The sequence below is a fragment of the Bos indicus x Bos taurus genome, chromosome 10 (assembly GCF_003369695.1).
Source record: "Bos indicus x Bos taurus breed Angus x Brahman F1 hybrid chromosome 10, Bos_hybrid_MaternalHap_v2.0, whole genome shotgun sequence".
Lineage (NCBI taxonomy): Eukaryota > Metazoa > Chordata > Mammalia > Artiodactyla > Bovidae > Bos > Bos indicus x Bos taurus.
The window spans coordinates 70,147,779-70,164,898 of NC_040085.1; the positions used below are offsets into that span (position 1 = coordinate 70,147,779).

General features: G+C 42.6%; 1 protein-coding gene across 11 annotated transcripts in view; it reads left to right on the forward strand.

Moving 5' to 3' along the window:
• Nucleotides 1-17,120, forward strand: part of SYNE2 (spectrin repeat containing nuclear envelope protein 2) — a 324,652-nt gene that overhangs the window by 278,934 nt on the left and 28,598 nt on the right. For 10 of the 11 annotated variants that reach the window (XM_027554279.1, XM_027554281.1, XM_027554283.1 and 7 more), the window contains 3 exons: nucleotides 5,274-5,429; nucleotides 7,791-7,949; nucleotides 8,640-8,806. In XM_027554279.1, coding sequence (XP_027410080.1) covers nucleotides 5,274-5,429; nucleotides 7,791-7,949; nucleotides 8,640-8,806 — 482 coding nt within the window. Of the gene's footprint in view, nucleotides 1-5,273; nucleotides 5,430-7,790; nucleotides 7,950-8,639; nucleotides 8,807-16,281; nucleotides 16,605-17,120 lie in introns of those variants that run through there. The other variant, XM_027554290.1, reaches the window with a different exon arrangement.

Sequence of the window (17,120 nt, forward strand, 5' to 3'; positions counted from 1 at the left end):
TTCTCAGTTTCCACTAGGATCCTTTCAATTTCCATAGCCTCAGCATTCTATTTTTCTTTGCAAAGAATTGGGGAGAGTGGGCAAGAGCATTGAGTTCATTCAACCTATGACCATATTCCAAAGAGATCCCAAGTAACCTGAAGCCTGTCCAGAGCAGTGTTTATCATTCTTAAGTCACTTGGGGGAAATACCTAACCACTCAAACTTTACTTTCCTCCTTGGAAAATTACATTACCATGACAGCCAAGTTGACATATGGGGAAGTTGCTTTACATGGTTATATGTGTCTGTATATGTGTATGATTTCTTTGTTGTTGTTATTCAATCACAATCATGTCTGACTCGTTGCAACCTCATGGACTGCAGCATGCCAGGCTTCCCTGTCCTTCACTGTCTCCCAGAGTTTCCTCAAATTCATGTCCATTGTGTCAATGTTGCCTGCCGTCCAGCCATCTCATCCTCTGTCGGACCCTTCTCCTGCCTTCAATCATATTTTATATGCTAACTATAAACTGTTATGAAAATTATTATCATTATAGTGGGCATCAATGTTCACAAAACTTGTCAAATGATTGAATCCATGGGATAGTTTTATTTTTAAAATAATTGTTATTGAAATATAGTTAATATACAATATTATACTAGTTTCAGGTGTACTACACAGTGATTTGACATTTGCATACATTATGAAATGATTCCACGATGTCTAGTAATCATCAGTCCTCATACAAAGTTATTACAATATTATTGACCATGTTTCTTATGCTATATATTACCTCTCTGTGCCTTATTTATTTTATAACTGGAGGCTTGTACCTCTTCATTAAATATTTTTTGAATAAGTAATGTGGTCACATGGTTCAGAATTGGAAAAAGTATACATGAAACTTTTTTTCCATCAGTTTCTCTCCACAGAAGCAGCGTTACCAATATGCTACATTTTCTTCCAAAGATACTCTATGCATATACAGGCCAATACACACACACACACACACACACACACACACACACACAGATTCATTTTTTTGATCCTCTTTTTACCCAGCTAGTAGTGTAGAGAAATAGGACTTGACAATCCCAACAATAATTGAATCCACAGGAAGGCTTAAATGCTATTGTGCTGTGTTAGAGTTCAGTCAAAGCCTGTGCAGTGCACCACTTTATGTAGTCAAGTTTTCCATCACATTCCATATGGACAGTTGGAATTTCACAGGTACTTTTGCAGTATAGAAAATTTATCTTGTTAAATTAAGAAAGGCAAACTTACCTGACATGTTCTCTTTTGCAATTAGTTTTGGTAGCAAATCTGGAGTATTTTCTTTTTAAAATGGAAGTGTGAGTTTTGAAATACTTATAGAAATAAGTGAACTTTTTCAGCCTTAATAGATTACTTCAGTAGACCTCACCCAATATATTGTTTGATTCCTTGCTTTTTCACTTAATATTTAGGAACATTTTAAAGCTCTTGAGACATACTGCCAAATTCTTTTCTTTCAATCATACATTTTGATATTTGAGGATTTACTTTATCCTAGGTCTCTTGGTAAGTGCTAAGTGGGCAGTGCACTGGTGAGAAATGTTGTCATGGCTTCAGCCAGTGTGGTGTTGATAGTCTAGGCTACTGGAGAGATACATGTTGACCAGAGTCCTACCATATGGGTACATATGACACCATATGTGCATAATTGTAAGCATGGTGAGTATAAGAAGGGAAAAGGACAGAGGGGCCTTGAGAGCGTAAAACAAGGGTCCCAACCTCATCCCATGACTTAGAGAAGGCTCCTCTAAAGAATTACCTGTGTCTGAGACCTGCAAGTGTTGGTAGGAATTAACTAAAATACATCTGGGGAAGGATAAAGGTGAACTGGGTAGCATCTCAGGCAAGTAATTAAAGAACAACAAATTTAAACATAGCTAGGTTGGAGATACCAAAAGAACATTTCATGGAAAGATGGGCTCAATAAAGGACAGAAATGGTATGGACCTAACAGAAGCAGAATATATTAAGAAGAGGTGGCAAGAATACACAGAAAAACTGTACAAAAAAGATCTTCACGACCCAGATAATCGCAATGGTGTGATCACTGACCTAGAGCCAGACATCCTGGAATGTGAAGTCAAGTGGGCCTTAGAAAGCATCACTACGAACAAAGCTAGTGGAGGTGATGGAATTCCAGTTGAGCTATTCCAAATCCTGAAAGATAATGCTGTGAAAGTGCTGCACTCAATATGCCAGCAAATTTGGAAAACTCAGCAGTGGCCACAGGACTGGAAAAGGTCAGTTTTCATTCCAATCCCAAAGAAAGGCAATGCCAAAGAATGCTCAAACTACCGCACAATTGCACTCGTCTCACAGGCTAGTAAAGTAATGCTCAAAATTCTCCAAGCCAGGCTTCAGCAATATGTGAACCGTGAACTTCCTGATGTTCAAGCTGGTTTTAGAAAAGGCAGAGGAACCAGAGATCAAATTGCCAACATCCACTGGATCATGGGAAAAGCAAGAGAGTTCCAGAAAGGCATCTATTTCTGCTTTATTGACTATGCCAAAGCCTTTGACTGTGTGGATCACCATAAACTGTGGAAAATTCTGAAAGAGATGGGAATACCAGACCACCTGACCTGCCTCTTGAGAAATTTGTATGCAGGTCAGGAAGCAACAGTTAGAACTGGACATGGAACAACAGACTGGTTCCAAATAGGAAAAGGAGTTCGTCTAGGCTGTATATTGTCACCCTGTTTATTTAACTTATATGCAGAGTACATCATGAGAAACGCTGGACTGGAAGAAACACAAGCTGGAATCAAGATTGCCGGGAGAAATATCAATAACCTCAGATATGCAGATGACACCACCCTTATGGCAGAAAGTGAAGAGGAACTAAAAAGCCTCTTGATGAAAGTGAAAGTGGAGACTGAAAAAGTTGGCTTAAAGCTCAACATTCAGAAAACAAAGATCATGGCATCTGGTCCCATCACTTCATGGAAAATAGATGGGCAAACAGTGGAAACAGTGTCAGACTTTATTTTTTGTGGCTTCAAAATCACTGCAGATGGTGACTGCAGCCATGAAATTAAAAGACGCTTACTCCTTGGAAGGAAAGTTATGACCAACCTAGATAGCATATTCAAAAGCAAAGACATTACTTTGCCAACAAAGGTTCGTCTAATCGAGGCTATGGTTTTTCCAGTGGTCATGTATGGATGTGAGAGTTGGACTGTGAAGAAGGCTAGGGCGGAAGAATTGATGCTTTTGAACTGTGGTGTTGGAGAAGACTCTTGAGAGTCCCTTGGACTGCAAGGAGATCCACCGGTCTATTCTACAAGAGATCAGCCCTGGGATTTCTTTGGAAGGAATGATGCTAAAGCTGAAACTCCAGTACTTTGGCCACCTCATGCAAAGAGTTGACTCATTGGAAAAGACTGTGATGCTGGGAGGGATTAGGGGCAAGAGAAGGGGACGACAGAGGATGAGATGGCTGGATGGCATCACTGACTCAATGGACTTGAGTCTGAGTGAACTCCGGGAGTTGGTGATGGACAGGGAGGCCTGGCATGCTGCAATTCATGGGGTCGCAAAGAGTTGGACACGACTGAGCAACTGATCTGATCTGAGGTTGGACATGACTGAGCGACTTCACTTTCACTTTTCACTTTCATGCATTGGAGAAGGAAATGGCAACCCACTCCAGTGTTCTTGCCTGGAGAATCCCAGGGACGGGGGAGCCTGGTGGGCTGCCGTCTATGGGGTCACACAGAGTCGACCAACTGAAGCAACTTAGCAGCAGCAGCAGCCGGAATCCTTACACATATTAAACTTGCCCCCCAAATATATAAAACTCGATACCAAACAGTCTGTGGAAAAAGATAGTCATTCCTTTGAGGACACAATGTGGCAGTATTTATTAAGAATCCCAAAATATCCATATTCAAAAGTTCTACACCTGTTAATTATCCTTTCAACTGTGGGAGAAGACGGGGTATCCAAACCAAAATTGATTTAAACCAGGCGGTGGATTACTTACCCCAGCCTCCCTTCGGGGCAGGCGTCTGAGCCCACACTTTTGATCAGGAAACACTGAAGTGCAACCATCTTCCGGTCTTGAGAGTCAGTGAATGGCAAGCCTCTGCTTGTGGCTTGCCTGCTTCAGGTGATGAAGCTGGTAAAAAAGTGTTCCACTGCAGAATCTGCTCTCGTCCACTTTACTAGAATCGTGAAGCGAGAAGTAGGTAACAGAAGTTTAAAGTGATGATTTCTCCTCTGAAAAAGATGTTATGTCTTAAATCTCCATGCAACCTTTAAAAAGAACCCTCTGAACCATTTTATTCAACGTAAATCCTTGTTGGCAAGTTCATGCCAGTGTAGCCTTTAGAACTCTGAAAATCAATCAGAATTAACCCATTTTTACTGTTGCCACCCCTCAGGCAGGTTACTGATGTAAATGAAATACTCTCTTCTTTCAGATTTCAATAGACAGGTATGAATAGAGACCCTTCAAATGTGCCAAAATACAGAATACGAGAAGCACAATAAAAATCTGGAGGTCTCTTGAATGTTTGAGCTGTTTCATTTTACCTTCTCTCTCGTGAAAGTAATTATCTAGATTAAGTCCTAGAATTCAAAAAATGTTTTAATTTGACCAATACTTCATTTAAAAAGAAAAAATTGTTTCCAGAGCCAGAGGACATTTTCTGCTAACCCATCTCTGGCAATCATTAGGGAACAATTTTTTTTTTTTTCCCTTCAATTATATTTATTCTTTTTGAAAGTTAACCAAAATGATGCGCTTAACAGAAGCTGTCATTATATGATTGCTACGTAGCAACAATGCATTTCTTAAGGTGTTTTTAAAAGTAGGGAAATCATATTTTATACAACATTCTGTAACACAGTTTCAGAATTACATGTATGTAGGTGAGAGAGATTGTTGTGAGACTCCAAAAATACTTTACTTTCCCCTAAATAAAGGTAAAGACTTACTTGACTTTAACATAGAGTTAAGTATAGAAAAGTCTGAAATACCTGAGGAAGTGAAAATAAAGGTAGAAAAGAGTTCTGCTTTGAGAAAATAGGTGCTGAGGAATTGGCCAACCACAGCTGCAGAGGCCGGCCCTGGGCTGTTTCTCATTCAGAAAGTCCCACCCCCTTTCCTGGCCTCCCCTCCCCCAGGGTCCAATCAAAGGATTAGCCTCTACAGGTTTGGAAACAACAGCAGCTTGAGTTGAAGAGTTTTCTTTCTTTTTTCCCCCTCTTTCTTTCTTGTGTTTAAATGCAGGAACTAGAGAAGTCTTTAGCTAACTGGACTCAGAACTTGAAAGAACTTCACACAATGAAGACCGACCTAACCCAGCACATTCTGGTGGACGACGTGATGGTTTTGAAGGAGCAAATAGAGCATTTGCACAGACAATGGGAGGACCTCTGCTTAAGAGTAAGTCAGTTAACTGCAGGGCACGGCTCTTCTGAAGTTTATTGAAATGTCTCCGAAGGCCAGACAAAGTAGAAAGGAGCTTAATTTCATTGAACCGGGAGGCCCTTTTCAGTTGGAGCCCGGGCTGGCGCTGTTCCTTGAGAAGGCAGCAACAAGGTTTAACAGATTTGACCCTTTGTTTCTCCAGCACTCAGTGCTGGAACTTTGCACACTCTTAATGAGCTTTTTAAAAAAAAAAAAAAAATCACCTTGAGAGCAGGGGGGGAGGGGAGGACTGCGGTTTTGAGCAGCTGTGTGCACTCTGCTCTCAGTCGTGTAGAGATGACAAGTACCAGTCCTTGTCTGAGAATCAGAACTTCAGCAGAGAGGTCTGGGCTGGCCTTACAGCTGTATCTCTTCAGTGTCTGTTCTGGGCCCACAGACAGCAGGAGTAGCACTGAGTGCCAGGCTCCAGGGCATTTTATCTGAGCACTCTGCATTCACATGCAAGCCAGTGTTTATTTCAGGTAGCTGGCTTTAAAACTCTGAAAGAAAGGGTCAGCTGCTACACTTACTATCTCAGTGAATCACTTATACTCATTAAGAATGAATTGTAGTTAAGGTATTACAAGGTGTAAGTTGATGACAGGATCAGGTTGGAATTGAAGGGTTCAAATAGATTTTTTTTTTAAGAACATTTAATTCTAAGAAAAGTCCTTAATCTAATTTTTGTGAATTAAAAGTTGAAAATTCAGACACTTCTGAGTGCATTTTAATAAAATAAAAATGTTCTTCCTTCTTTATTTTAGTATTTAATATTCATGATATACCTGTCCTTTTACAATTTTAGAATAGTCCTTTTAGACTATTTTAGAATAGTCTTTTTAGACTTTTAGTCTTCTAAAAGACTAAAGGACTTTTAGAATAGTCCATTAAGAATTTTTATTCAAATTTTATATAACAGAAAATTGAGAATATGTGAAAGGTATCCTGTAAGCTAAGGAAGAAGTGAAGACTGGGGCCCAGATGTTCCTAATTGTTACCATCAGGAATCCAATCAGAATGATGCTATACAAAATGCCAGGATTTTTAAAAGCTGAGTTGAATAGATGCTATGAAAAACAGAAATACAAAACGGGTTTTTAGCGATAGTTTTTTCAGCCCTCTCAACACATTTGGTTGGGTGGATATAGAAGCATTGGCTATTTTTGCTTCACTCTGAAAAGAGCAGAGGTGTTTTTTTTTGTTTTGTGTATAGTTGAAAAATGTCTAGGAGTTCAACTTTGGTTTCCCCATTTGTAAAGTGGGGTGTTAAAAGTTAACCAAAAAAACTTTTAGGTTACCCTTTTTATCTCTAGGATTCTGAAGATTTCTAAGACCTGGGAATACTTTGTACATTTAAAGAGGCTAATTTGCATTCTTTAAATTTACATTTATTTAAGTAATAAATTTGAACCCTGGAAGGCGGAAGATCCTTTGCTGATGTCAGCTTAGGGGTTGCTTCTGCCGAACAGAGCATTGGGTATTTGGGGGTCAGCCTGCTCACTGCAGACCAGGATTTGATTCCGTTTCCATGGTTTCCATCCAGAGCAGGGGTGCATAGTGGGAAGGTGGATTAAATGAATGATAGGCACTTTTAAAATTTTGCTTTGTCTTTGAAATATACCACTCAAACATTTAAGTGATGTTAATTTTTGTGGTCCATTTGCACTATATACATAAGATTTATATTGTGACCGAGATGATAGTTTTTAAATTAAACAGGTGGGACATTGGCCTTAAGTAAGGATAAGGACTTGATCATTTTTTAAAAAGAAAGAATTTGGATCATAAAACAAAAAAGTAACATGTAGCAAGCAGTAAATAAATGTATACTTAAAGAATAAAGAACAGAAGAAATTTAGGTGATGGTTAAAATACATTCATCTAAACTTCCTGTTTCTAATTTTTAATAAAATGTGGTAATAATAAATTGAAGGGCATGGCAACCCACTCCAGTATTCTTGCCTGGAGAATCCCATGGACAGAGGGAGCCTGGAGGCTCCATAGGGTCTCACAGAGTCAGACACGACTGAAGCAACTTAGCAGCAGCAATAATGGATTACCGCATTATATTAAAACTGTTTTGGATAAAGCTGAATCCTTTTGGTCAGTTACAGTTCAGGTACAATCTTTTGTTACTGTCGCTTTTTAAGGCATTTATCAAAGGTGTAAAACTTCTGTTGACGTCAAACCCTGGGTCTTTAAAAGGCAAAAACATGATAATTTAAGTCCTTGGGATCACTTGAATGGAATCCATAGTCCTTTCGATGGGGGGTGGGAGGAAGAGAAAGTCCTTCCTTCCTGCCTGTACTCAGCTGCCAACTGCATTGTCATTTCCAGGTGGCCATACGCAAACAGGAGATAGAAGATAGACTCAATTCATGGATTGTGTTCAACGAAAAAAACAAAGAGTTGTGTGCATGGCTGGTGCAGATGGAAAACAAAGTTCTCCAGACAGCAGATATTAGTATTGAAGAAATGATTGAAAAGCTCCAGAAGGTGAGCAGGAGTCCCCAGAGGGGTGCGGTTATGACCACCATGGTCTTCTCTGCCCGCCTCACTCCCAGACTCAGAACTGTATGCCGTAGGCACATTTCCAAAGAGGTGGGAAAGGTGGGCTGTCCTTGGCGGGCAGGGTGCTGTGTACTAGGGCGTTGCTTTCCTTGGTTAGGAAGAAAAAGGGGCTCAGGGTTTCTTAAGCCTCAGTTTACATCCCAGGTGGGTTATGGTTTTTCTAACCATGTTGTTAAGATGATCGCCTGGCCAAAGGAGAAAGACCAACAGCAGTGGGGCTCGTAATTGTGAAGTGGTCGCTGATTCCCATAAGGAAAGGAAGAGAGAACCTTCTCATCGCAGTCACCCCAAATGCCACTCGTTTAAACCTCAGGAAAACTCTTGCTGATATTAGGCTAATTTAGCTATACCCTGTAGTCCTCAGCTCCCAAGTGCATTAGAATAACTCTGTTAGAGAAAGCAGGGCTTTTGAATTAAGAAACTACTGCCTTAGGTATTACACATGCACTGAATGGGGGTGACTTTTTAGCCACTCACTGAAGGGTTGCATTAACAGGTGAGAGAAGTGTTTTTATTTTTTAAGAAATTTCAGGAGGCACAACTGTGTGTTTGTATCTGCCAAAGAAATGAAGTTTCTGTAGTGATTCCAGCTTTGTGTTTTGGTGCCTATGCCAGGACTGCATGGAAGAAATAAATTTGTTTAGTGAAAACAAGTTACAATTAAAGCAAATGGGCGACCGGCTGATCAAGGCCAGCAACAAGACAAGAGCAGCTGAGATCGATGACAAGCTCAACAAAATCAATGACCGTTGGCAACATCTTTTTGACGTCATTGGCTCAAGGTAAGGAATGGCCTAAAAATGGGTTCCTACTCCCTGGCTACAGTCGTTACCTCACAGATCTCAAAACTGAGCCCCATCTTCCTCTAAGGTAACCCAGCAGTTTTCTAAACTTACAGATAAAGGTAGAGCTTGATAAAAATGAATGGAAATTCTTATTTTGATATTATAGGAGGATTATATTGTAGCATGGTGGTTTAGTCATGAAGTCGTGTCTGACTCTTTTGCGATCCCATGGGCAGTAGCCTGCCAGGCTCCTTTGTCTGTGGGATTTCCCAGGCAAGAATAGTGGAGTGGGTTGCTGTGCCCTTCTTCAAGGGATCTTCTGACCTAGGGACTGAACCCAGGTCTCCTGCATTGCAGGCAGATTCTTTACCAACTGAGCCACCAGGGAAGGAAGGAAGATAAACCAAGTATATCTCACCTTTTTTTTCTTTAGCTTAAAATTGCACATGACTTAGACTTGGTTTAAATGAGAGTTGGTCCTTGAGGAGGAGGTATTATTTAGAAATTCTAACACTACCTTAAGACTTATGTGAAGTCTTAAGATGAAGTTATGCCTGCCTGTTCTTGCTTGTGTGTGGCAGGTAGGTCAAGGCATTGGCCTGATTTTCTGGGGGCTGCTTCTGGGGGTCCCTGGAGGTTCCCCTCCCTCTAATCACCACCATCAGAGGAGCTGGGCTCATTCAAGGCAGGGCCCCTCTGCAGGTTTGTGCTGGGTGTGCTAGGTCCCCAGTGGGCATCTGGTCCTAAGACGTGGAATCTGGAGGCACGGCTGTGACTGTAAATCAAGGCTGTCCAGTGCTTATCGGAAACAAGACTGACCATCTGATCTCCCCTCACAAATAATGACGACAATACCGCCCAGAGCTTCTAAATGTTTTCTGTCTTCTCTGTCCAAACAGAGACCCCAAGCAAAGTGTTTTTCAGTTGTAAGCTGGCACACAAAGAACAGTCACCTGGCTTTGGGGCCATTCATGCAGCTTTGTTTTCACTGGCTGAGCAAGTCTGTTACATAACAGAACGCTCACATATTTTGACCACATGTAGAACATGGACTGTACAGGAGAATCCTGTAAGATAAATGAAACGCTGGGGAGTACGGAAAACAGAATACTCTTAATAATCCTTTTCTTTTACCCCATCGTTTACCCTAAACCTTAAGTGAACCTGGTTCAGTCAGCAGAGGCACCAGGCCAAGTGCTGTGAGAATTACAGACCGGAAGTGCAATAAGATGAGTCAGTTAATGTTAATGGGAGCAGACATGCCAGCAGCTGTAAAGCCAAGTGGTCTGAGAATGCAAATCTCATCTTCCCGGAGTGGGGGTGGGGATTGGGAAGAACCTGATGGAAGGGCAGTGTTCCCAGATGGTCTTGATTAAGGGGATGGGATTTGAGTGTTCCTGGTGGCAGAGAGAGAGAAAGGTACAGGGTAGGGCAGAATAGAAACTGTTCAGGAAATTATAAGAAGCTCCACTGGCTCAGGAATAGGAGATGAAGCTTTTAGAGAGGTAGGTTGGAGCTAAGTCTTAGACAAGCTTAAATCTCAACTAAAGACTTGGCCTCCTAAATAAAGTCTGAGTCTTTTATGATTTTTTAGCAGCTGAGGGTCTGTTGAAGATAAATACTAGAGTGATTGGCTGGCAGCATAACTTGGACTAAATTTAATATCTCTTTACTACCATTTGGCGGGGGGGGGGGGGGGTTGGAAATCTATGTTAACTCAAGAATAACATGGTGATAACTCAAGTAAGAGCACAGATTTTGAGCTAGTCCTGACTATCTGACTTCTACCTACCATGGAAACTTGAGTAGTGATTTAACCTTTCTAGGCCTCAGTTTCTCAATCTACAAAATAGATCTAACAGCACTGATTATGGAGAAGGCAATGGCAACCCACTCCAGTACTCTTGCCTGGAAAATTCCATGGACGGAGGAGCCTGGTAGGCTGCAGTCCATGGGGTCGCTAAGAGTCGGCCACGACTGAGCGACTTCACTTTCACTTTTCACTTTCATGCATTGGATCAGGAAATGGCAACCCACTCCAGTGTTCTTGCCTGGAGAATCCCAGGGACAGGGGAGCCTGGTGGGCTGCCGTCTGTGGGGTCCCACAGAGTCAGACACGACTGAAGTGACTTAGCAGCAGCAGCACTGATTACATCAAAGTCTGCTGTGTGAATGAATGACAACACATGTCTTGAATTTGTCACAGGACCAACACATAGGAGTGAGCATTTATTGAATGCTATCATTATCGTTATCAACGCTATCATGATAGTAACATTATCAATGTTACTATCATTGTCTTTCCCTAAGAAGACTTTAAGTGGCATGTTTTTGGAGTGTTCCAGGATTCCCTTGCTTTTGTCTAACAGTGAGAGGTCTTTCTTCCATGAGACCAGTGTCTTTGTCTTATTTCCAGTGCTTAGAACAGTGCTTCAGATAATTTGTTGAATGGATGTTCCAGGACATGAGAATGTGATCGTTTCTGTTGGGTCAGTTGTGTCTGGTGTGCCTTTGTCATCACTGTCTGTATCTCCTAAGTCTTCTTGGGCACCTGGCACTAATCCAAGGTATGAGGACATCATACCTGTTCTTAGATCATTCAAGAGCAAGATCTAGATTCTGCTTCCTGAGGGCTAGAGTGATTATGCATTCTTCCTTTGGTTCTATCACTTCAGAGTTAAACAGACTGCTTGCTTTCCTCCCTCCTAACTGCCTGTCTTCAGCCAGTTGCATGGTGCGAAAGAAGGAAAAACAGCCGGTGAAATTTCAGTGGTCTTTCTAGAAGGAGCAAAATAAGGAGTTGAAATAATAGCAAATATATTGGCTGCTGGCTATATTCTTCACAATGTGCCTTTTATGTCTGATTTCACATAATCATCACTGTAATTCTGAAAGGTAGATGCCATTATCCTGTTTTACAGATGAGGAAATTGAGGCACTAAAGTTAAGTAACTTGGCACGACTGCATAGTCAGCACATGAGGCAACCAGGATTTCAACTCAGACAGTCGTATTGCCTCCCTGCAAACCCAGACCCTTCTGATTTGTTATACCAAGATGAGTAGAACATGTTGAAATCCATTCAAAACTGAGGAACTGGAAAGGAATAACTTATTTTACCTTAAAGCAAAGGCCAGCGTGAGACATATGACTGACAGGCTAAGAAACTTGGTTAAAGTGACACTTCAGGTGAATCTGTGGGTTGAGGCGGCCAGCTTGGACTTGCCATAAATTGACCTCATGTATTAATAGAATCAGCTCCTTGTCTGATCACTGGCACTCATCACATCACCATCAGGAAAGCAGGCGAGGGTCCGTACAGGCTGCAGAAGTCAAACCACACAGAGGAGAACCTGCAATCCTACAGGGTCCATTAATAACCCCGTTTGTCCAAAGAGCTCTGGACATCATTTAATCATTCCTGTCCTGCTCACAGCATTCCACGGCTTCATTTCTGTGGCAGGAGACAGTGTCTCTTGTTAAAAATAAGACTTGGAGGGAGACATACACAGGCATCCAGCTTCATGACTTTAAAATTCTAACTGCAGCCTTTAACTTCAAAGCTGGAGATGGTTCAGAAGTCCAAGACCTCAATAAATTGGGTTGGAAAAAGGCCTATTGTTTTGGGATTATTCTCAACAAAATAGAGGTAAGTTTCAAAAGAACTGACAAAACATGAAGGACAAGATTAGTTCAGTGCACATTAAATTTATGAGTCGTTTCAGGTAGTAGGCTTCTTGTGGGGTGGATAGGGTGTGGGTTGTTTTGTTGTTTTTTTTTCAGTGCCAGGCTTATATATATTATTTCATTCTTGCAAGAACCCTACATGGTCAGTATTCTCCAACTTTCAGAGAAGGATGCTGTAGCTCAGAGAGGGTCAATAAGAACTGAGCCAAGGGCAGAAGCGATTCTACCTCGGGCAGGACGGAGCCACAGTCTTTCTATCCCCCTGCACCGTGCATCAGAGGAGCACTTGGCCCTTTGAGACCTTTAAAGGTGCTTTATCAGAATTTTTCTAAAACCTGGAACTCAGTATAGACTTGACTGTTTTCTATGGAGCTGCTGCTGCTAAGTCGCTTCAGTCGTGTCCAATTCTGTGCGACCTCATAGACAGCAGCCCACTGGGCTCCCCCATCCTGGGATTCTCTTGGCAAGAATACTGCAGTGGGTTGCCATTTCCTTCTCCAATCTGGAGCAGTGGTTCTCAGATTTAAACATGCAGCAGAATCCTTGGAGGGCTCCTGAGAACATGGATGGCAGGACCCCACCCCCAGAGCTTCTGATTCCCTGGGTGGGGGAATGCGCCCATTCTCTGGGCCGAGAATGCGTATTTCTAGCAAGTGACAAGGTATTGCCAATGGTTCAGGTCTGGGGATCACAGATGGAGCGAGCAGCCGGGTGACTTGCCACAGAGTGGACAGGTCTGGGGATCACAGATGGAGCGAGCAGCCGGGTGACTTGCCACAGAGTGGACTTGCCACTTATGGTAACCTTGTGGCCTCTGTAGCGTATCTCCTTGTTGATGAACCATGGGCTAGATTCTGGATGAAAAAGCACCAGGACAGTGATGGCTCCGTCCATATACATGTGTGTAGTATTACTGTATGATCCGGGAGGTAGGGGGAAGGTGCTTTGACCCAAACCACGGTTTTTCCCCTGCATGTATAGTGTTTTTCAGCTTCTGTAAAATTCTTAAAGCAGAGAGTCTAAAGGATACATCTTTTGAAATAACCACATAATCAGGGGGGCTGGGGTGCCTAAGTCAGTCTTAATGCCAACTTCCTCACATAAGGTCACATAGGCCCTGGTGGTGGTTTAGTCGCTAAGTTGTGTCCGACTCTTGTGACCCCATGGACTGTAGCCTGCCAGGCTCCTCTGACCATGGCATTCTCCAGGCAAGAATACTGGGGTGGGTTGCCATTTCCTTTTCCAGGGGAATCTTCCCAACCCAGGAATCGAACCTGGGTCTCCAGCATTGCAGACAGATTCTTTACTGACTGAACTATGAGGGAAGCCCCTGGTGTGGGCACTAAACTTCACAGAACTGACTCTCCATCAGAATTGCTGCAGGAGCTTTTAGCATTCCTCATGGGCCCCTGGGTGGCTTCTTATATTTGTGACATCTAAACTCTTATCAAATGTTATTAATTTCTTTCACAGAAAGGGCATTTGAAGCACTATGTATTTTTTGGTGAATGGTGTGAACCCAATCTGATTTGATGACATATTAATTATATCCTACTATGCTCAGTGACAGATTAAATGAGTTAATTTTTTTAATTGTAGACATTGGCTATGCCTCTTGCCCATGTTTTCTAAGATAATGTCATTAAAAATTGACCTAGCGAAACCTGAATGCAGGAGAGATGGCTAAGTTACAGAAGCTGTTTTTCAGAACCACCAATATGTGTGATTCGTGTTTTGGGTCAGCTGGGTTACCTATTAAAAAGAACAGTAAAGGCACAGGATGTTGGATGGTGGACCAATGGATGCAGAATTGCCTTGCTTCAGCAGCACAGACTAAAACTCCGAAAATAAGGTTCTTGGCCATCAACAGGACTGATGCCAAAGAAAGCTTCAGCTCAACACATAATCTCACCTATGGGTACCCTTGATTTCAAAATCCCAGTAGCTAAACTCCTTAAAAATCCACCTCCTTTTGTTTCCCAGAGCCTCCGTCCCCCTTTATTAATCAGAGCCTTCTCTGTGCCTCCTGAAGCAGGGGCCCTGTGTCCTCAGTGAGTCACTCTCTAGTTGTTCATCTGGGTGGAGCCTCTTTGGAGACTTGGGGTTAGTCTTTAAAGTTTTAAAGACTTTTCTAGCAGCCTGTGAGGATAATCTGGTGAAAGCTTTGCATGCCTAAAAGAGATGAGACAGCTGAGCGGAAAGACATACCCCAGAGTATTTCCATTGGTATCTATTGGGTGTTGGCATCATTGGTGGTTTTAATTTTCTTTTTATCTATTTAGTAAATGTTCATTATGGAAGAAAGAATACAGGAACTTTTTTTTTTTTTTAAATGTCATAAATGTTGTTACCTTTCTTCTAATCTCTTGTTGATGGTAGCATCATTTAATAGACTTGGCATCCTTAGGCCAGTGTTATGAAGGAGGGATGCACTCAGACACACTACCTTATGGTCCCTTTGTAATTAGACTAGATAGCTCTCCTGCTATTAGCAAGATCAAGTCCATGAAAAAACTTTTTAATGAAGCATAAATTTCCTACCAATGTGAAAAGCCCACCTGTTTTATATTAGTAGCAATTAAAATGTTGTCATTTAAGCGTAGCAGTTATTACCATGGCAACTGCGTGTTAAGATTGTTTTTCCATCCCTTGAAGAATGGCCAAGGAGATGTGTGCCTTTTTAAACTGCTACGTTTTTCATTGCTCTCCTTTTATCTGTATTTTCTCAAGGTTACTCTGGAAGACCAAACAATGCTGCTAGTCATAAAGCTGACTTGCTCTGGTCTTAGCAGGTTGCCTGATTTAGTGGGACTGGAAAGACTTAGAGGCTTTTAGCACAGGGAGAGCCAGATGTGAGGTCGGCCTCCCCCATCTCCTTTTTCCTTCCCATCAACCCCATCGTTCCACCTCTGGAGCTGGCGGCTGCGGCTCTCAGGGCCAGCAGAAATGCCTTTCTGAGGGTCGGGGATCCTCCCCAAGGAGACAGCAGCCACCACAGGGACCGTGAGCCTCAGGAGCCTGGTGTCCAGCAGCAGATAGGTCCGGTGTCTGAGTGGTGGAGGTCACCCTGCACAGCCAGGCATGTGGACACAAGTTAGACGCTGCATTTAAGGGAACTATTTCCAAATCTGTACCCCTCATTTCACTGGTTTAGAATGTGTTTGCTGTGTTCAAGTGGGGATGAAATAATGACTAAATGTTGGGCTTTAGGGATCCATGAAAAATGATTGATACCATCGAGTCTCCAAATAAGGCTGAGACTGAGCCTAAAAGGGGCTTGGACACAAATCAGTGGTGCTCCACCAAGCAGAGCCACTCAGGATCACATCAAGAACCATGAATAGGGATGTGGAGGAATTTTCAAATCCTCACATTATGGTAAACCTTAGGGGAACTAGCAAAGAAAACTGCAGAATTTCTTCCTCTGCAAATCTTGAACTCCTTTTGTACAACAAGATAGTTGTTTGTTTGTTTGTTTTTGCAAAAAAGCAAAGAAATGGACTAAATAAATTCTCTGCTCCTCCTAAGCCAGGATGCACAGGACTAAAAAGGCAAGGCAGAAAATCTCCTGGGGCAATTTCTTCTTTAGGAGAAAGCCATTCCCGTTGGACCTGGGGGCTTCAGATTACACCCTTGCTTTTAAACCTGAAACAGAGACATTTAATTTGATGAGAACAGAAATCCTCCTTTCGAGCGCCCCAAATTAAATGTTTCTTCCCTGGGTTTATAGCACTTCATAAATAACCCATAGATAACACAGGGACTTTCTTCCCTGGCATTGCAATCCTGTAGCGTCAGAACAAAGACTGTGTGTGTGAGAGACAGGCAGGGGCTGGAGATGTTTGTTTACTGGAAGGGAGAAAACTAAGATTTAAAAATTGCAGTTAGCGGAGTCGCAGGTCACTTGCTCGCCTCTGGGCACTGTTCTGTGGTGGCCGGCGAGGCAAGCCCCTGGGAGCCTGCGGGAGGGCGGCCTGGGGAAGATGCAGAACCAGTGAATGGAGAGGCCGCCGTGCGGGGGAGGGGCCGCCTCGTCCCCGGGAGGTGGAGGTGCAGCCGGGAACTTGGAGGTTTCGCTCAACCTAAGGAATGATTTTTTCTCATCAACAGTAAGTGCCATTTCGATCATCAGCTCTGCATCTGGGAGGGGCGGCTGCTGTCTCTGGGTGTCTCTCTCGCGCTCCCCTGTTCGTTACAATAGAAATGACCGATGAGATGGTGGCTGCAGAGTGTGTGTGCTCGGCCATCGGGGGATGGGTTCTTTCCACTGTCAGCATGCCGTGCGGTGTCTGCAGCCAGCCTTTGACAAGCTGGGCAAGAGAAGTGATTATGCTGTGGGGAAAATGGAAGTCCTCGGGTTCAAAGAGAGGATTAGCTCAAATGTGATGTCCCTGCCCTCAAATCAGGGCTTCAGGATCTTGGAGTAATTGATTATCTTACTACAGGGCTGGTTAGTTGTTTACAAAGATGCAATTATGCAGAATTCATACAATGTTTTTAGCAACTGACAGCTGCCCACGAGTCTGAGTGTCCGTTTTAGCACAAATTCGGATATTCAACCATCTCAGTTTTCCTTTTTAAGTTATGCAGTCCGCATTGGCATGGGAATTTTTCTAGCTAATGCT